At 48.8% G+C, this 20,773-nt stretch overlaps 1 protein-coding gene across 2 annotated transcripts in view; it reads left to right on the top strand.

Annotated features, from left to right (window-relative positions):
- The window catches only part of PLA1A (phospholipase A1 member A), a 29,346-nt gene extending 9,882 nt beyond the window's left edge, over positions 1 to 19,464 (top strand). For both annotated transcript variants that reach the window (XM_075905578.2, XM_075905568.2), the window contains exons 4-12: positions 460 to 637; positions 2,680 to 2,788; positions 4,829 to 4,930; positions 8,694 to 8,783; positions 9,321 to 9,488; positions 11,331 to 11,420; positions 12,371 to 12,479; positions 16,345 to 16,509; positions 18,961 to 19,464. In XM_075905578.2, the coding sequence (XP_075761693.2) occupies positions 460 to 637; positions 2,680 to 2,788; positions 4,829 to 4,930; positions 8,694 to 8,783; positions 9,321 to 9,488; positions 11,331 to 11,420; positions 12,371 to 12,479; positions 16,345 to 16,509; positions 18,961 to 19,048 (1,099 nt within the window). In that variant the 3' untranslated portion in view covers positions 19,049 to 19,464. The remainder of the gene's footprint in view (positions 1 to 459; positions 638 to 2,679; positions 2,789 to 4,828; positions 4,931 to 8,693; positions 8,784 to 9,320; positions 9,489 to 11,330; positions 11,421 to 12,370; positions 12,480 to 16,344; positions 16,510 to 18,960) is intronic.
- Positions 19,465 to 20,773: the final 1,309 nt, after the last annotated feature.

The following is a 20,773-nucleotide window of genomic DNA, read 5'->3' as shown; positions in this document are numbered from 1 at the left end:
AGTCTCAAAAATTCCAGGGCAACCCTTAAGTCCATGGGCCTGCAACCCCTGGTAACTTATCCGAGGTCTCATTCCTAGATCTCTACTATATTCCGTTCACTAGACTATACTCTCTATGGAAAGAAGTTTCTTAGTGACCCCAGCTGTGTACCCATTACGACAGGGCTGATACCATTGGCAATTTCACTCAGGTTGTTGTCACTGCAGGTGTTAGTTTTGGTCATGTAATATCTGGTTTCTTTCGGGATCATGATGGGCAGGGTGGCTATAGGTGAAGAGAGTTAGCGAACTGCGGTGAAGGAAGGCTCTTCGGGGCTGGCTGATCGCAGACAAAACTTTCACCTACTCTGTGGCAGTCCCAGCAGGGAGGTTTTGAGACACCACTCCAGTGGGGAAGTCTGCACGTGTGCAGGCCCCATTTTGGAAGGCATCTAACATTTATTTCCGATGGCTCACCAGAGCACTGGGCACAAAGCCTTCCTGGATCAGCAAACTCACCAGTGCATTCCTCCAAGCTGCCAAGGTGAATGTGATCGCCGTTGACTGGGTTTATGGAGCTAGAGGAGACTACACTGGTGCTGTGGAAAATGTCACGAAGCTGAGCATCATGATTTCTGAGTTAATCAGCAAGTTGCTGGTAGGTGGAAATGAACGTCTGAGTGGGAGGAGCATGGCCAAGATAGGACAGAAAGAGATGCAAATGCAAACCAACCAAGACAGTGGCTTCCATTCTGACATCTGCGGTTTATTCCATACTATGCTCACTGCAGTTGCCAGACAGATTCCCCCCCTCTTCCCTCAGATACCCTGCTGTCTTCCTCCTGAGTAACACAGCCAGCTGCAACCCATCATGGCTGTAGGGTCTGTAAACAAAAGACACTGCCTTTCTCCGCCCCTTGGCCCCTTCTCCCTTACCCTACTGTATAGCATTGTCACATACTGCTGTGCCTAGCCTTGTGTTTCACCACACTGCATTGTACCATATTGCATTGTCCTAAATCACAGGCCCTGCCAAGGACTGTATCCTCACATATTGCAGGCACAGGACTTGATCCTCCATTACTTTCCCCTTGTGTCATCGTTTACACCTGTGAAAAGTGGGTCTCAAACACGATCAAAGCCAAGGTGGTAGGATAAGTGTGCTGGGTCCTGTACCATTCCCCTGTCTCCGCTGCATTCCGCTGTATTTGACTGGGGGGCCTGACACCCTATCCCAGCACGTTGGCCCTGACTCAGAAAACACTGTGGTATTTGAGTCCCATTCAGGTCATTGGTATCTAACCTATACAACTAAAACCTATGTGTCAGGGAGCAAGCCCCCCCCCCATGCCTCAGTGCCCCCTGACTGTCCTCATCTAGCCCCTCTCAGGGCAAGTTACAGTCTGTATGGGTTGCTCATCATCAGCAGTGTTTGTCTCAACTACCCTGTTTACCAAGCCGGCATCATGATCCAGCTACCAATCCAGGGTCTTGTCTCCAGCCCCTCTCCAGCCCTTGTTGGCTGTCCCCCCCCCCGGTCTCTCCCTCCTAGGAGCTCTGGCTTCAGCATCCAGCCCTCCACTGGCTCTCCCCCAAGCAAACTGTGCTCCTCCCTTTATAGCTGACAGCTGGGCTCTCCTAGCCATCCGGGCTTCTCTGAATATCTGACAGCTGGGCTCTCATTAGCCTAACAGCCTCAGCTGGGTTCTTCAAGCCACCCTAAGGCTCAGGGCCTGAGCCCTGGGCTTAAAGGCCCAGTGCAGGGCAGGCTCCCTGTCACACTATGAAACAAGGAAAAGAAACCAAGAGCAGCATGGGGCGGTGAGGTGACAAAGGCAGGAGAGAGACCTTGCCTTTCTTGTTCCTGTTGAAGGGACGTACTGGTGATGGAGTGGTGTCATCCAACCTGGAGGTTCTGAGGGAAGCATCCCGATGAGAAGACAGCCCATAGGGTATGTCTACACTACCCTCCTAATTCGAAATAGGAGGGTAATGTAGTCATACCGCAATTGCAAATGAAGCCCGGGATTTGAATTTCCCGGGCTTCATTTGCATAAAGCCGGCCGGCGCCATTTTTAAATGCCGGCAGTTCGAACCCCGTGCCGCGCGGCTACACGCGGCACGGAGTAGCTAGTTCGGATTAGGCTTCCACGAGGAGTACAGCTAGTTCGGATTAGGAAGCCTAATCTGAACTAGCTACTCCGTGCCGCGTGTAGCCGCGCGGCACGGGGTTCGAACTGCCGGCATTTAAAAATGGCGCCGGCCGGCTTTATGCAAATGAAGCCCGGGAAATTCAAATCCCGGGCTTCATTTGCAATTGCGGTATGACTACATTACCCTCCTATTTCGAATTAGGAGGGTAGTGTAGACATACCCATAGAGAGGGAGCAGGAGGACACTGATTTAGAATGTTTTTGTGTCCATGATCAGTAGAGCAGATAGAACTAAGTAAGGCCATTACCCACCACTACTTGTTTTTCTCTGGTTGCCTACCCTATGCACTAAGAGAAGCTGTGCAGCCCAGGAGCTAGGGGTCAGAAAACCAGGTTTTTCCATTGGTCTCCTGTGTGATTGGGTAGATCACTTTTCCCTGTGCCTCTGTTTTCCTATCTTTAAAATGGGGATAACAGTGACTAACCTCTGAAAAGTGCTTTGAGAGCCGGGGATGAAAAGTACTAACTTTTATTATCAACTCCTCAGGCACGCGGCGTGTCAGAGAAGTCCATCCACCTCATTGGGGTGAGCCTCGGAGCACACATTGCAGGTCTGGTGGGGTATTTGTATGGAGGCCGGCTGGGAAGGATTACAGGTATGTTAACATTGGGTCCAGGATTCTCCCAATGGCCCTGAATTGTGAGGACAGAGAGAAAGAGCATGAGAAGGGATTGAAAATGGTCCTTCATCTGTGAAGTCTTGGGCTTGTGGGTACTTTTGAGCTACAGAGCAGTTCAGGAATGATTTTTTTCTTGGTGTAATGTCCAGCAACCCTCTGGTGAGCACAGGCTTACACACACACACACACACAACCATCCATTGCACCATCAGTTAATGATGGGAAATCTAGACCCTATAGGCATCAAAATGTTAATGCTTGAAAATAGTTTTGTATGTTGTGATCAATCCCAAAGGACTGTGTGTGACTGAGAGCAATAGGAATGAATTATAAAGGCATGACCCTCTCAGCATCACAGCTTGTGCCATCTTAAGGGCAGAATGTCCTGGGTGGGAAGCCTAACTGGACCTGGCACCCCAGTTACCACAAAAAAGTTTGCATCATTTGGTCCATGCGGGCCCCTCACCACAAAGAGCATGCCTGTGTTTCAAAGGCCAAACGTCATGCTGTCCAGGGAGTAACTTTTATTTCAGACGAAGAACAACAAAGAGGAACAGCGCGCGCGCACACACACACACACACACACACACACAGAACTTTTATTTCAGACGAAGAACAGCAAAGAGGAACAGCACACAGAGAGAGAGAGAGGAAAAAACACACGCGCACAGTGTGGATGACTGTAGAGTCGCCATGTTGAGCTAACTTGGTTACAGGGTGGACTTTACACTGGGCTACGTCTACACTGCAAGCTTCTTGCGCACAAACTGTTTTGTGGAAGAGTTCTTGTGCAAAAAATCTTCCACAAGAGCGTATCCACACTGCCATGTGCTTTTGTGCAAGAGATGTGCTTTTGTGCAAGAGCATCCATGGCAGTATGGACGCTCTCTTGCTCAAGAAAGCTCTGGTGGCCATTTTAGCCATTGGGGCTTCTTGCGCAAGAAATTCATGTTGCCTGTCTACACTGCCCTCTTGTGGAAGAGTTCTTGTACTTGAGGGCTTCTGCCTCGTGGGGAGAGGAATAACTCTTCCAGAAGACGCCCTGTTTTCTGATGCTAGACTGTAAATTTATTTACACAAGAACGCATGTGCAGTGTAGACAGCCAGCAAGTTTTTGCAAAAGAACGGCTGTTCTTGCGCAAAAAGCCTGCAGTGTAGACATAGCTTGACACTGGGCCATCTTGTATGCACTGCACCTCTGAGGCTATCTGCACTACAACCTTACCCCTCTACATTTAAAAAAAACAAAACAACAACTGCATTATCAGGATTAGTTTGCTTCACCTTCAGCAATCCACCTTCAGCAATAACATTTTCATTATTTACATCCTCTCTAGGCCTACACAGTCACGCCGACAAGTGAGGGGGGGCAAACGGGACAACTTCCACAGTGCCCAGCAATTCAAAAGGGCCTAGAGTCTCTCAGCTGCTGCTGCTATTGTGGCAACAGTAGCCGCTAGAGCTCCAGGTGGCGCTCTCTGGGCAGCGCTAAGGTCTGGCTGGGGTGGGGGGGGGGTGGCGCAGTCTGGGCTGAGCTGAGATTGCCCCCAGCCCTGCCCCTTTCTCGAGCATGAAGACAGACCCCACCCTCCCACCTCGTCCCGGAGGCCTGGCAATTCTTTCCCCCTCCCCCCCCCCCGCTTAGTCAAGAAGTACCATTTCCCTCCCCAGTAATTACATGCTCACCAACCTCACACTCAGGGCCTTGATCGTCTGTCCTTTCTGAATCTGTAACTTCTAATGGTTGCTCATTGTGTGTTTACCTGGCAGAGGTTAAAAGGAGAGAGAAGGAAAATTACAGGCTCCTTCTGGCAACACCCTTTCCCTTCTCACTTTCACCCTGTGATTTCACAAATGTACTGCAAATTATACCCAACTTCCTGTTCCCATTTGCAGCCTGGAGAAGTCTGGATCAACATCTGGATTTCTTGGTGCTAACCTGAACTCTTCCAAACCAAGGCTAGTTAGGGGTAGCAGCATGTCTGGTAATGAGACTTGAATTCTGTCTTGGTTCAGGGCTGGATCCTGCGGGGCCCAAATACACAAGAGCCAGCCTGGAGGAGCGCCTGGATCCTGGAGATGCTGTCTTTGTGGAAGCCATTCACACCGATACAGACAGTAAAATGGTTTCTATTCTTTTCCACCCAGTGCTTCTCCTCTACTCTGCCATCATTAACTCCAGGGACATGTTTACTGTATAGCTGTCAGTATAGCCCAGGGGACAAGTCCAAGGCTAGATTCAAAAACAGGCAAACTAGGCTGGTGCCTAGGGCCTAATTTTTTTTTGGGGGGGGGGGAAGGAAGGGCACGCGGTGAGTTTATCAGTGCAAATTTGCATGCAAACACATTTGCTTTCCAGAAGGTTAAACTAAAATGATAGTAAAAGAAGTACAAAAAATAGTAAAATAACTCAGTGTGCAGCGGCAGTCAAAAAAGCAAATAGAATATTAGGAATCATTAAAAAGGGATAGAGAATAAGGCAGAGAATAACTTATTGCCTCTGTATAAAATCATGGTGCGCACATATCTTGAATACTGCATACAGATGTGCTAGCCTCATCTCAAAAAAGATATATTGGCATTGGAAAGGTTCAGAAAATGGCAACAAAAATGATTAGGGGTTTGGAACGGATCTCATATGAAGAGAGATTAAAAAGACTGGGACTTTTCATCTTAGAAAAGAGGAGACTAAGGGGGGATATGATAGAGGTCTATAAAATCATGACTGGTGTGAAAAAGTGAATAAGGAAAAGTTATTTGCTTATTCCAACAATATAAGAACTAGGGGTCACCAATGAAATTAATAGGCAGCAGGTTTAAAACAAACAAAAGAAAGTTTTTCTTCACTCAGCACACAGTCAACTTGTGGAACTCCTTGCCAGTGGATGTTGTGAAGACTAGGACTTTAACAGGGTTCAAGCAAGAGCTAGATAGATTCGTGGAAGTTAGATCCATCAATGGCTATTAGCCACGATGGATAGGAATGGTGTCCCTAGCCTCTGTTTGTCTGGAAATGGGTGACAGGGGAGGGATCCCCTGAGAATTACGTGTTGTGTTCCTTCCCTCTGGGGCATATGGTATTGGCCACAGTTGGCAGACAGGGTACTGGGTTAGATGGACCGTTGGTCTGACCCCATATGGCCATTCTTATGTAAGTCTGGCCATGAGAGCTATGGCTATACCGGAAGCCTCACCAGCAATAGTGTGTCCAAGGCACGGGAGAGTGGGGCGGGAGACACAGAGATTGCTCAATCAGGGCAACCTGTGAAGAATGGGACAGACCATCCCCAAAATAGGTGGTTATTTCTAAGACTTGGATTCACTAAACCACCAACAATACAGCTTCTAGGATACCTGCTTGGTTACCCAGAAGCCAGAAGTACATCTCTCACCCAGACAGCCAAGTCAAATACGGTGAGGTTATTGAAAATCTTGTCCATCATGTAAGAAGTTCTACCAATCCAAAAGCTCAAACACATCCTCCCCCCCCCCCACACCATTTAATGAATATTTCAGATCTTATTCAATTCACACTTTACAGCCAATTCTTAACAACTAAATAAAGATTTATTTAAAAAGAAGTGTGTTGGTTAAAAGATCATTATACATGCAGACATGAATAGAGTTCTTAGGTCAGTTTCATAATAGACATAGTGAGCTTTAGAGCTGCAAAAAGTACTTTCAAAATAAGTTCCATAGGGTATGAGCCAATCTCCATCATCAGGGTTGCCCAGTCCAGAGGTGAGGATCTCACTCTTGTAACTCAAACTTCTCTTCAAAAAGCTTAAGCAAGATCAGGGCCCAAGATTTTATAGATCTCTGGCAGCCTCTTGCCATCATGGGTGAAACATTATGGCTGTGAAGTAGAATTACCTATTTCCTATGTATGCACAGGTGTAACTAGTTGCATTCATCATCATCCATTAAGCAATTCTTAGACAGTTTATTACAAACTTTCAAAGAGAAAGTTATAGACAATGACATTATTACACACAGGTGTCATTCAAATATTAATATTCCCTTTTCATCTCTGAATCAATAGATAAAGTAACAGGAACTGCCCATTCACAGAGGTAACATCTAACAAGATGTAAATAAACACATACAGTTAATAGTACCTCTAATTCTCTAACAATGTAGATTTGCATTTCAAAGCTCTAGTCTAACATAGCTTTGTTTTCTGTTTATAAGGAATAGCCGTAATTACCATTTATATACTTTACAATGTCTTTAAAGGTTGAATTTGGGTCATTTAGCCTGCAAGTTGCTTAATCCTTTTTGGCTCAATGTCACAGATAGTCCACCTGAGAATTACATTGTAAATCTTCCCAGTAGAGACTAGGAATGTAAAAGCCTGTTTAATTTTAACTGGTTAAACAATATGTTAACCTCTTAACCAATTAATGGGGAGGGCAAGATACAGCCAAAAGAGAACCTACTATGGAAAGTGATACAATAGAAGTTACAGCTATTCGGGCATATCTGCAGAATGAATGACGAGCAAAAAGTTAAGACCCCGGTATTATGGATGGTCCGAATAGAAGAGGCAGACCCCACAGAGAATGGGTAGTTGAGATAGGAGATTGGTGCAGAGCTAGTCTACAGAAACTAAGCCACTCCGCACTGGACAGGGAAAGATGGAAGGAACTAGTGAGGGAGGCATTGGACAACAACCGGCACTGAGCCCATGGTTGTTGTTGATGATGATGCAGGCAAGTGGGTCCTGGTTGGAGCAGCCTGTGGGGAGTTTGGGTCTGCTGTGGGCAGAGGCTGTTCCAGCTGCAATGCCAGAGCAGCCCCTGTCCGCAGCAGGCTCCTGGCAGGGCTGGAGCAGCCCCCTGCCCACGGCTGGCAGGGAGCTGCTCCAATCCCCACTGGTTAACCTTAATTGTTAAGCTTTGCTTGTTAAGGATGAGGTCTACCAGTTAACCAGTTAATGGGTTAATTGTTCACATCCCGGCTACGTCTACACTGGCCCCTTTTCCGGAAGGGGCATGTAAATTTCAGCAGTCGTCGTAGGGAAATCCGCGGGGGATTTAAATATCCCCCGCGGCATTTAAATAAAAATGTCCACCGCTTTTTTCCGGCTTTTAAAAAAGCCGGAAAAGAGCGTCTACACTGGCCCCGATCCTCCGGAAAAAGTGCCCTTTTCCGGAGGGTCTTATTCCTACTTCAAAGTAGGGCACTTTTTCCGGAGGATCGGGGCCAGTGTAGACGCTCTTTTCCGGCTTTTTTAAAAGCCGGAAAAAAGCGGCGGACATTTTTATTTAAATGCCGCGGGGGATATTTAAATCCCCCGCGGATTTCCCTACGACGACTTCTGAAATTTACATGCCCCTTCCGGAAAAGGGGCCAGTGTAGACGTAGCCCCCTAGTATAGACATGGACGCTGTAAAAAAATTCTCAGATGACCTCCCTTCATTCCCAGCATCTGAAAACAGCAGGATCAATGACTGGGCAGGAAGCCAGGTGGAGGAACACAGAGAGCTTCTGGGACCAGTTCAGCATAGCTCCTGATTTTGCCAGGAGAAGCTGGTTTCTGCTGAAACTAAACAGTTCAGCCCCTCCAAGTCTGGGCAGGGTAGTAGGTTCCCTTTCACTTCCTATAGAAGAGCAACCCTGAGAGTACATAGTAGAATTCTGGCTTCAACAAGGACAGTACCTGCTTCTGGCTTCTGGATGTGGGACTAATTGATTGACTCCAATCTAACCTTGCCCTCCAGTTGGTAAATGCACCATTCTGACCAGAGTGGGCCTCATAGAAGTGATGCAGGTACAGAATACCTGTGCATCCCATTGCATCACAGGCTTCCTATGGGCTGTTTCTCTGGAGCAGGAGGAGCAGGAATAACAGCTCAGTGGGGGGTTTCTCTCCTTTCAGATTTTGGAATCCGGATTCCTGTAGGCCATATTGACTACTTCATCAATGGAGGCAAAGACCAGCCTGGATGCCTCCGGTTCATCTCATTAGGTGAGAAGGAATCACGGCAAGTGATCAAGGGCAGTCCCAATTATTCCATCCCTCAGCCTGTAAAGCAACCGCCAGATAAAATGACCAGATAATTCTAGCTGTGGTTACCCCACGTCACAACAGCTGAAGCACAACAGACACTGAGGCCAGGTTTTCACTAGAAAACAAAGCCACGGCTCGTGAGCCACATGCAGCTCTTTTACAATTACAGTGCAGCTTGCAAAACTTCCCCACCCGCCCCTCCTTCTCCACCTGACAGACTTGGGGAGGGGGAAAAGTGGGGCCTCTGCCTTGCAGCAGAGGGAATGGGGTTCTCAAGGCTTCAGCCCCATGGGGCATGCCTCAGGGCTTCAGCAGGAGCAGGGCTAATGCCCCAATTCCCAGCAAATGTGCCTTGGCTCTCGAACCTCTGAAGACCGTCGTATGCAAGGCAGAGGGTCAGTAAGTTTGGTCACTCCTAGCGCAGAGAGTCCAGATTGGATCAAGAGGTCAGACCCTTCATGGTCATCATACCTGTACTCTTGCTTTGTCTTGCAGGCTATAACTTGGTGATCTGTGACCACGTGCGGGCAATATATCTCTATATCAGCGCTCTGGAGAATTCCTGTCCTCTGATAGCGTTTCCATGCTCAAGTCATGAAAAGTTCCTTGCTGGCCACTGCTTGGACTGTATGGACCCTTTCCTGCTTTCCTGCCCCAGAATAGGTATGATAGCAGCCTGAAAACTCCACTGTCCAGAGGGAGAGGAGAGTAGAAACCCGGAGGTCTTTGAGGCAGGATAGGGCCATGTTTCTCAACCTTTTTTAATGAAGTACCCCTTTAAAAAAAATTATAAGTACCCCCAATACCTACAGTTTTCAGGCACACAACATTTTTTTCTACCAGTGCAACACATTTGTTTAAACAATTTAATCATAGCCGGGTGGGTGATGACATTTTTGGGTGTAAAAAGTACTAAAATAATAAAGCGCTGTAAAACTTAAAACAAAAATTCAGTTTTCTCCAAGTTTCAGTTGTGTTGACGTACCCCCCAGACTCCCCTCGAGTACTCCTAAGGGTACTTGTACCACTGGTTGAGAAACACGAGGGTAGGGCATTTAGGTGTGGGAGAGGGGTTTGAGTTGGGGATGGTCAGGAGCTCCTGGGTTTCAGACTTTTCTTGGGAAGCATTATAAGTGCATCTGTGGGGTGAGATGTAAAACCAAGGGTTTGAACCCCTCTGGCCATTGAACACCCTATAGCACATTCCAGAAGGGAAGGCAATGAATCTGAACAAAGACCCCAGATCTCGCCCCCTGACAAGGTCTGCAAAAGGTGAGATTTGTAGCTGAATGGGCTGAATCAACATCCCAAATTCAAAGGGGCAGGTTTAGAAATCTGAGTTCCGACCTGGATCCAACTTCTGTGGTTTGGGACCAACTGTAGCATTAAACCTGGTCTCCTGGCCAGACTCCAATGTGAGTAATTCAGTTCCTGCTTGCAGTTTATCTACAGTGCACAAATGATTAGTTGGAGGCAAGCTGGGGTATAAATCTATCCTGCTGCAAACTAAGTGTCAATGTGCATTACCAGCAACTTCCTTAGTGCTCTTTCATCCTTGAAATGGGGAATAAATCGAAGAGTTCAAGGTAATTATTAGTGCATATCAGCAAGGTCCACACAGACTCCTAGCATGCAGCAGGCTGGTGCAAGGTAGATTTACACCCCAGCTTGCCATGTACTAAATGCTTGTGTCAATAAGTTCTTACATTGCCCTCCGCCCGCACAGTTTCAATAGGAGGCATTTGCTTACCTGCCTAACCAATGTGCATTTAGGTTAAAACATTTGCCTAGCTCAGAGGAGCAGCCACAGCATGCCTGAACTGAGCTGAACCTGAACTAGCAACCTTCTGAGATTCCCTCATTGGTCTATGTCATTTTGCTGGTCAGCAATGGCTCTGTTCACCCCAGAGGAGGCTGCGTTCCAGTTCTGGGAGAACACCCTTACGCTCTGCTGAGGCTGAGCTGTGCTGGAGGTGAGAGGAGGTGCACTGCTAGGAAGTCGCTGGCTGGAAGCTTTTGCCCATGAAAGCCAAGGTACCTTTTCTGGTGCAGAGGGAATGTAGGGAAAGGCAGCCTTGGTGATCCATGTCTGCCTGGAGTCACAAGGCCACCCCCTAGCACAGCCACCCTGCACAAAGTGAGGGTGAAAGCCTACCACCTTGCCTGGGTAGCTTTTGTACACTCACTTTGGACAGGTGAAAAGGAGGGCACAGACCGCAGGGCAGTGGGGAATCGGGCCCAGCAGCTACAGTGGTGTCCTCATGGAGCGTGCCTGGATGCCAGGAGACCCTCCTTACTGCTGGCTTCCTTGGTGATCACAGGTGGTGGTGAGATGCTGGGACGCAGACACTGCAAGCCCGTTTCTGATCTCACTGACACTAGCTGTAAAAAGACTGTTTTGAGCCTCATCAAAATAGAGGGATAGGTGAGAGCTGAATCGGGTGTTCCTGCCACCTGTCCCTCAGGGCCTTTACCCCTCCACCTCGGCTTCATTTCTTCTCCCAGGGCTGTTGGAGCGCGGTGGAGTCAGCATGGAAACGCTCCCCAAGGAGGTGAAGGTTTACCTGATGACCGGCTCCTCAGCCCCGTACTGCAGTAAGTAGCAGAGCGAGGAGGAAGCCAGGCTGGTGGGGACTCTGTGAGGAGAGCCATGGCCTGGAATGTGCCATTCCTTCCTCAGCTCCCAATGGAAACAGCGGGGGCTTTGAGAAATGGATTGAGGGGATGTCTAGCTTCATGGTAGCTTCTGTAAACTCCTTAGTGCCTGTTGCAGAAACGCGGCATGTTTCTCAGCGAGGGACAACAGGCATGGTCGTACCCAGCACCTGCACCCCTCTGGGTATCTCACTGTCTCTGGGCCACCTTCAGTGGCTGTATGTTGTGGGGGGAGGGAGCTGCTCTGTCCAGCAGCAGAAGCGCATTGCTGTTACAAACGCTGGGCTAACCCGCGCCACTGTCCTCTTCTGAACTAGGGGCCAGCTTCTGCATCCGCTTCCATGCCCCATGGCTTCTGGGGAGACGCTCCATTTCTGGCGGGTGTACCTGAGCGCAGAACCTGACCCTTGAGGTCTGGCCCTCAGCCTCATTTCATGCCATCGTCCTGGCAACTGCAGAGGATAATGGGCCTGATCCTGCTCTCACTTCCACCAGTGTTACACCATGTGACTCCACGGGCCTCAGTGGAGTTACTCCTGACTTATACCAGTTTGAGAAGAGACAAGGGTCATGTGATTCTTTCCTTCTTTTTCTCTGTGCCACCGTCCTTCCTCTCTGGCTCTGGCTGTGTCTGCCTCACTCACTCTCAGAACACAGTGCGGAGGAATGAAATCCCATCAGCATAGAAACGCGTGTCCAACAGACCATGCAACCTGTTCCCTTGTTGCGTCAAAGCTCTGCTTAATCTTCTGCATGCAGTGCGGGGAGCTCAGTGCGGGGAGGGGGTGACGGACAGCTCTCCCATTGGTACAAGGGGAGGGTTACTGTGGAAGGCCTGATCCAGACAGGGACTGGTGCCCTCATGCTGGCGTGTGCTGTCTGTTCCCCAGTGTACCACAGCCTGGTGGAGTTTCACTTGCAGCAGGAGAGAAGCGTGGTCACCAGACTTGAGATCACCTTCCGCAGCAGCAACTCCACGGCCAGCGTGAAGATCACCATGTGAGTGACAAGGTGCCTCTCTGGCCAGTCTTTACTCCATTGCTGCAGGTACAAGGATGTCTGTCTAAGCCACGTACATGCATGGCTGTAGCACAAGTGACCAAGGGCAGTCCCTGCTAACGTAACTGAGTAGTTAGAACCTAATGGCTGGCATAGAGAGCAACATCCAGCAAACACCAGCCTCCCCTCCAGGGGCTGGTCAGACATTCCTGACCCCTCAGGCAGCAGTCCTGATGCCCCAGAGATGTGAGCTGGAAATGGCTGTGGCAACAGCAGCATTTCAGTGCAGCAGGCCTGGGGTTAACTAGTCCACTGTCAGGGCAGTTACTCAGCAGTGAAGCTGGGAGAGGAGAATCTAGTGAGGCTGGGGACAGAGGCAGGTTCAGGACAGTGAGATCCATCTGGAACCAGCCATCTTCCCCCAAATTGCATTTGTGTCTGAATTAAAGGGCCAGATTCTCTGGCCCATCCCTGCCCCATGACCTCACTCCTCTGTGGTTTCCCCAGCAAAACAGAGAGCTCAGCAGGCATTGAGCAAGGCTGCAACAGCTCCTTCGCCCCTTCCCTCAGTCTCCAGCCCCCAGGCAAGGTGGGGCCAGGAGGAAGAGAGCAGAGCATGCCGTGGGATGTGTGCAGGGGATCATGTCGGAGCAGCACTAGCCCCCAAGCGGCCCTTTGCAGTGGAGATGAGCAGCAACTCCACTCAGCACAGTGTGGTCCAGACCTTTGAAGTGTGCGGTTTCTGCGCCTGTGACAAGAACAGCAGGTTGAGTCACTCCGGAAAGGGCTGTTTCCGTGGGATTTTGCTGGCCAGCAACAAGAAGCGCTGTACATCTTTGCTTTCTAGCCTCGCATGGCAGACCAAAGCTGTTTCAATGAATACAGATAAGCAGCCAAACTTTGTGGAGCATGACCAGGCACAAATCAAACCTCTGAACTAGAGACAAGTTCAGCCCAGGAAAGTTTAAGGCCAGAGCTACATTTCCCTACAATGTGCGGGTGCTTGGATCTGGGCCCCATTTTACTCTAAACCAGAGATGGGGAACCTATGGCTGGTGGACTGGATCCGGCCCCTGGTTTGCTTTGGTCCAGCCTGAGAGGCCTGGGCCTCCCCCAACCCTGCAGTGGGGCGAGCTGGCGCTGGCCCTCCCATCCCCATGGTGAGAATCTCAGCCTCAGCACTCCCTGCAGTGCTGAAGCATGAGCCCCGGCTTCCCTCTGTGGGGAAAGTAGCAGGGAGCTGTTGCTAAAGCCCCTCCATGGGAGAGGAAGTGGCTCTGTGCACTGCTGTTCTCCCTCCCCCCAGCCAGGGAAATGGCAGTGCAGGAAAGTGCTTGCTTGCAGGCTCCACCTCCTTTGCTCCTATTCACTGGGAATTGCAGCCAATAGGGGTGGCGGAGGGAAGGGGTGCCTATAAGTGCAGGGTGGCATGAAGCCATCTGTGCCCCCCCAGGAGCTGCACCAGATAAGCACCCCAATCCTCTGCCCCCTCCCTCCCAGACACCCCACCTCACTCCTGCACTCTACCTCCCACCCAGACCCCACATCCCTACCCCGCTTTTTCACCCTACATCCCACCAAAACCCTGCACCCCCACTCCCAGCTCACCTCCTGCCCAGACTCCATACCCCCACCCCAGCTCCCTCCCATAGACTGAGCCCCTCATTTTGGCCCCATCCAAGATCCTACGGGGGCCCCACAAAATCTACTAGCCCTGGGCTCCCAGAAGAGTTAATCCAGCTCAGGGGATAAACCCTGATCCTGATGCCCACAGTTGTATGAGGGAGGTGTCTTATTTTTTTTTCCTGCATCTCAGTTGGGGACCACAGAGCTGGGTGGTTTTTCCGCTTCTCATGTGTGTGTGTGTGGCACCTGACTGATTTTTCTGTGGGTCAGTGGCCTCCGACCCCCAAAAGATTCCTCATCCCTGTTCAAAACCTTGGTGATTCAATCATAACAATTTGACATAAACCCCATTATGGTAATTTAATTACATCCACCAGGTGGTACTTGAGTTGAGGAAGGAGACTCTAATCGTAGACACCCAGCTCTGAAATGCTTGGCCCTAATACACTCAGTGCTGCAGGGCCTCTGCACACAGCACTCCCATTAAAGTCAACCAGAATTACACACTCAGGCTACGTCTAGACTGGCATGATTTTCCGGAAATGCTTTTAATGGAAAAGTTTTCCGTTAAAAGCATTTTCGGAACAGAGCGTCTAGATTGGCACGGACGCTTTTCCACAAAAGCATTTTTTGCGGAAAAGTGTCCGTGGCCAACCTAGACGCGCTTTTCCGCAAAAAAGCCCCGATCGCCATTTTCACAATCGGGGTTTTTTTGCGCAAAACAAATCTGAGCTGTCTACACTGGCCCTTTTGCGCAGAAGTTTTGCGCAAAAGGGACTTTTGCCCGAACAGGAGCAGCATAGTATTTCCGCAAAAAGCACTGATTTCAGACAGTAGGAAGTCAGTGCTTTTGCAGAAATTCAAGCGGCCAGTGTAGACAGCTGGCAAGTTTTTCCGGAAAAACGGTTGATTTTCCGGAAAAACTGGCCAGTCTAGACACAGCCAAAGAGAGGATTGCTGGTGATAAAATTAACAAACCCTCTATGCATAAGCATGCGCAGGAGGTGTGCCCAGGCATACCCTAATGTCTCCAAAAAAAGTGGCTTTGCATTTTAATTTAATCACATGATAGGCTCTTTTAGTTTTAAAGTATGGATTGTTGTATTATGCAATAAGCGCAGAATTACGTAATACAGATTTTGTAGAAATGTATAGCAAGCCCACATTCACTCATAGCATGCCCTTTATGATTGAGTATTCAATAAATGTTCTCCTTTAGAAAAAAAATTCCCTGGGTGCACACCCTAATGAAATCTGCTGTGCATGCCAATGCCTCTAGGAGATACAGTGACTCTCTTCCCTTTTGTAGGCGTCACACATGTTGAGTACATGCTGCAGAAAGAAGGATTTCTTGTGGTTTGCTTCCCATTTTCCTACCATTCATGTCTCTTGTTTTATTTTGTGAGAACTACAAACCAGCCACGGTGAGCCATGCTCTGTCCCATGTAACACGGCTAAAAATCAAAGTCATCACAGTAGGGATTAACAGGCTTCATTGCTCTTTATGAGACAGGCTTTGTCATACTGGATCCTCTCATTAGTCTACACCGTCCACTGCCCTCTTGTTGGCAATGGCCAGCACCTGATGTTTCAGAGAAGGCAACATCCCTACCCCACTCCTTGCCCACTTCCTACTGCTCCGAGTCCTGGCCCCCTGTGCAGTCTTCAGGGCTGAGTGTGATGGAGTGTCAGGGTAACAAATCAGAGGGACAGAGGAGTGACTATCTGTTGATCCAGGGAAGCTGATTTAATTATCTTGTATATGAAGAGAGTTGCACACACCCCCATACACATTCTCCTGCCTTTGGAAAGGAAGGGGATATAAGGCAGAGAGACTCCTTTGGAGGAGGAGAGGGATCTATCAGAGCTTCCCACCTCTCATGAAGTGTCCGATTGCCACAGAAGGATACTTAGACCCCCCCCAGATTCTATGAGGGCTCCCTGTTACCAACCCTGCCAGCTCCGATATTTCAGTAGACAAATGCTTGTCCCCACCAAGGCTCCTGCCAATTTTTTCCCCTTCATGGGTAGAATACGTTTTGTGTGCACTGAAGCATGTGCAGATGTGCTGAAACACATGCTGCTGATTGTGGGCACTTCGGGGGCTCTGCTGATCAGCGGAGCGGCATTTGAATCTCTCCTGAGTGGCCACTCAAGGTCCCCACCTCTCCTTGTAGGCTCTCTTGCTACTGCGGGTTGGTCCTTTGTTCTCATTCACATCCATCCCTCTGCCTTACAGACCAAAGCAGCAGCTTCTGGGCAGAGGAGTGCTGGCTCACCAAGCCCCACTGTGCCAGGTGGAGGTGGTGATGCTGAAATATCTCCCAAAGAAGCATCTCTGGAAGACCGACGAGGCCCTCATCGCTGGCAAGTTCTGTACGACTGCAATGCCTGTCAGCCAACGGTAAGCAGGAGCCATCCCTTGAGCTCACTCCAGCCAAAGAGCTTTATTGGCTGTCTTGGTGAGAGCACAACTCCCCTTGGAGCCACACGGCAGCAGAGCGGGTTCATTAGAGCGTCTCTCCTTTCTCTTCTCGGGCTGTTGCTGGCTACCGGCGGAGATGGAGATGATGGGAAAGCCCTGAGGTGCCACAATGACCCCTGTATTTGCTCCCTCCTCTACCGCCAACTTGACCCTGGCATGCACACACTCAGAGATGAGTCAAAAACAGAATTACATGGGAGACACCCCCTGATCTTAACTGATGAGCTCCACTGCTTGTGGAGGCGGTAAACGCCCCTGGAAACTATCCCTGGGGAAATGATGCTCTATCCTAGAGTACGTCTACATTGGGGGGGGGGGTTCCAGGATACTGGAGGTATCCCAGAAAAACTCCGCCGCATCCAAGGAACATGTTTGCTCTTCCGCTTTTTTTTTGCAGACGAGCAAACACGCTCTTTCTGTATATCTCATTCTATGAGGGATAAGGGCTCCACCAAAAGAGGAGGCTTTTATGCCATTTGGGCCCGTCTAGACTTGGCCAGATGGCGGAAAAGCCTCTTCCGGAAAAGCAATCGGAAAAAGCTCTGCAAATTGCAGAGCGCAATTTGTGGAGCTTTTTCCAAAAAAAAAAAAAAAAAAAGCCCATAGTGTAGATCTAGTCCTAGTGTGTAAGAGAATCACAAGGGCTAAGTCCCCAGTTCCACTTACCCCTGAGTGAGATTTAGCTGTGCTAGACTCTGCTGCTAGGAGGGGAATGGCTGCCACTCCAATCTTAACCCCCCCCCCCCGAAGGCTTCGTACCACAGTGAAGAGCTGTTACCAAAGGGAACTTGCATAGGCCATTTCTATTGGGGCTTGTGCCTTGAGTCCTCATCTGCTTTCTCCGCCCATCCCCACTCGCTTTGGGTCTCATCTGGAGAAGAAGCAAGCACCTACTGAGCGCCAGTGAGCAGAGACCCTTGATTGTTCTGGTATCTAAAAGAGCTTCTGATGCTCAGGTGGCCATTTTGCTGCCAGGTGGCATTGTTTGTGTGGCACCAGACTGTGCCAGAGACTGTGACAGTAACCAATAGAGCAGGGCAAATGGTTTTAATTTTTTTTACATTTTTTCACCAAAAAATTCATTTCAGGGGGTTTGAAGTTATAGGACAAATTTAGGTCATCAAATATTTTGGTTCAAACTTTTTTTTTGGAGTTTTTTCAAGTTGACAAAAATTTAAAATAGTTGTTTCATTTCAAATGGAATGGAGTCCCTCTGCCCTATTTTAAATTCAATCCCAACCCCAAAGCTCCATTATTCACTGAGTTTTAGTTACCATCCAGCTGTAGCTAGCATCTCCAGAGCAGGAGAAATCAAAAACAAACTCATCAAATCTGATGGGAATGAGATTCTCGCCCTAATGCAACATTCCCAACCACCAGTGTTATGTTCCTAGCACACACACAGTGAAGTTAGAGAAAAGCAGAAATACTGCTAATTGAAGAGCGCAATGTAGCACTACTTTACTGGTTGGAATTCCGAACAATCACACACGAGCCCCAAAACAGAGAGAGACAAAGCAGACTGCTCCCTAAGGCAAAAAGCACACATCTCTCCCCATTTCTTTAAGATGGCTCTTTCCAGTCTGACAGGTTGTATGCTTTGCTATGGAGCCTCCTAACCTACATGCAGGACATGCTCCACTCTTAAAGTGATAGCTTGCAATTCCAACAGAGTCCTCGATATACCCTAAGCAGACAGCCCATCTGCACCTCTCAGTCAGGTGGAGACAAACATGCCCCTCCTTTTAGGTCTAGAGAACTCACCCAAAGACAATACAGGGCTAGACAGAGCTGGGCCTTTGTCGAGGTGCACAAGTGGTGAAGGAACTAAGAAGCCTCTGCAGTCTCAGACCCTCACACAGGGAGCAGGTGTTACTGTTGCTCCACAGTTCTTCTGAGGACTGTTCCTTTCTACAGCCCCCTGGAGAGGGAGATGGCAGAGTCATGACCTTCTGCCCCCCACATCAGCATGAAAGGACTATCTGGACACACAGGGGAGCACAGATCCCTTGCTCAAACTCACTACTTTCCCTTCCACAGTGATCCCCTGGGGCCTAAATAGTGCAATCTGACCCATACCCTCGGCATGTTTGGAAGTGCAGCCAAAGCCAAATCTGAGCCTTTTGAGGCATCAGAGTGTGATGCTAATTCTCTGTGTACTGGCCTGGCACCATGCAGAAGCACATATTGCTCAACGCAGTCTTCTGAGATAAGCACAAAATCTCAAATTTTCCTAGCCAATGCACCAGTGACTGCAAGAGTTGGCAACCAGCAAAATTGTTTCCTCACTCCCCTCTTGCCTTTGGACACCATGCAGGTTCTCGTCTCTGGTTTGAATATTTGCCTGACTCCTGTGTGCTTTTCTCACAGTGAAAAGATGTTTTGCCTGTCTGAGTATCTGTTCCTGATGAAGGACAGGCCACTGGAACTTGACCTGGAAGTCGCCTGTGCAAAGTAGAGTTTGCTGGAGCATGCAGTGTGCACAAGACCCATTGATGGGCTCCAAAATTGACTTTCTCCATCTGGACGATACTTCCTCCACACAGGACAGAATCGGTTGAATTTCTCATCTGCCCACCAAGGGACAGAATGACTAACAGTTCCAGGAAGAGAAATGAGCTGCAGAAAAGATAGATTGTGATCAAGTGCTTCGTGCAGCTAGCTGGCAGCTAGGACTTGCAGGCTTTATTCCCAGTTCTACAAATGCACATTGTATGAACATGGATGGATTGCTTCCTCTTGGTTTTCCTTTCTGTAAAATGGGGCTAAGAATGCTCTTCCCCCCAATAGAATCATGAGGACTGGTTAATGCCTTAATATTTCTTAAGTGCTTTGAGCTCTTCACATTAAATGCCTTAGGTGTGCAAAATATTATTGTTGAGTGAGTGTGCAACTGTATGGCTCAGGTTTTGTATAGGAAAGGGTCAGTCCCCTACACACACACGAAAATTACTACTCCAGACCATGGATACCTACAAAATCTGGGACCCTCTTGAATTCATATGCATGGCCCTGCAATGTAATCAGCATCAGTATGTTGTGATGTGCCCCTTCAGCAAAGTTGATCTGTCCTGCTCTTGGATATTCAGATTTATCAAAGCCAGGATTATCATATATTAAAACAGACCATTTATTAGTAAGAAACAAACACACTAAAGACACTCTGAAAAATAAGGACATACCCTGATTCTGGAACCCATCTACATTTAGCAGAGCCGGTCCTAACCAATTGGCGGCCCTGGGTGACTGCCCGGCTTGCCCGAAGGGTTGCCAGATGGTTTAAAAAAAATACTGGACAAAAAGCCAGTGAAAATTTGTCGGGGAGCAACCAGGGAAACCTGGGGGAAGGATTTGGGAGATTGGACTGAAATGCAGTCGTGGCCCCCCTAAAACCAGCTCTGTGGGTGGCCCTTTGAAAGTGGCGGCCCCTGGTGACCGCCCGGCTCGCCCATTCCTAAGACCGGATTTAAATGCTAATAGCCCAGGCAGTTGGAGATCAAGAGATACAGCCAGAAGAATCAGTGAGAGAACGCTGCTCTGATGGCTGCTCTTCCATAACTTCTTCTGCAAGTGCTTTTCATCTAGCTTTAAGTTTAACCAGTTAACCAACTAATCTGTGTGGATGGGGGGGGGAGGCTACTCTAGCCCACACTGGTTAACTGTAACCAGTGAGCCTGACACATTAAGGGTGGGGCTTACTGGTTAACTAGGTAACATCCCTAACTTGGACACACAGGCTTTTCCTGGCAGTAGTCTCTCAGTCATAGCACATCAGACTCTGTTAGGTCATTCCTTTTTCTCAGAGTTTTCCCAAACATATTTTTAAAAATACCTCAGACCATCTGGTTTCTAATCCCTGTATTTGCCACCCCACCAAACAGACAGACTGGGGCTGGAGAAGCCCCTTTTTAGTATGAATGACGGATCACAGAGGTCAAGAGAACAGCTGGCTAGCAGAAGCAAGCTACAAGGAGAGCGAAGGCGAGGCCTTCACCTGGAGCAAAGCCGCTTCTCCCCACCGCGATAAGATTCAGAACCCTACAGATGGATAATGGGCTAGGGAGGGAAGAAAGAACCCTGCAAGACCAGGGGCCTGCATTCATCACTTGGGGTAGCACTTGCCCAGGCAGCTCATAGGAGTCTATCACAGGGAAACAGGTTTTCTAATCTTTTACTCATTCAT

The sequence above is a fragment of the Pelodiscus sinensis genome, chromosome 1 (assembly GCF_052426305.1).
Source record: "Pelodiscus sinensis isolate ZL-2025 chromosome 1, ASM5242630v1, whole genome shotgun sequence".
Classification (NCBI taxonomy): Eukaryota; Metazoa; Chordata; order Testudines; family Trionychidae; genus Pelodiscus; species Pelodiscus sinensis.
The sequence above is the reverse complement of the archived record's forward strand: the minus strand, read 5'-3'. Positions and strand labels throughout refer to the sequence as shown.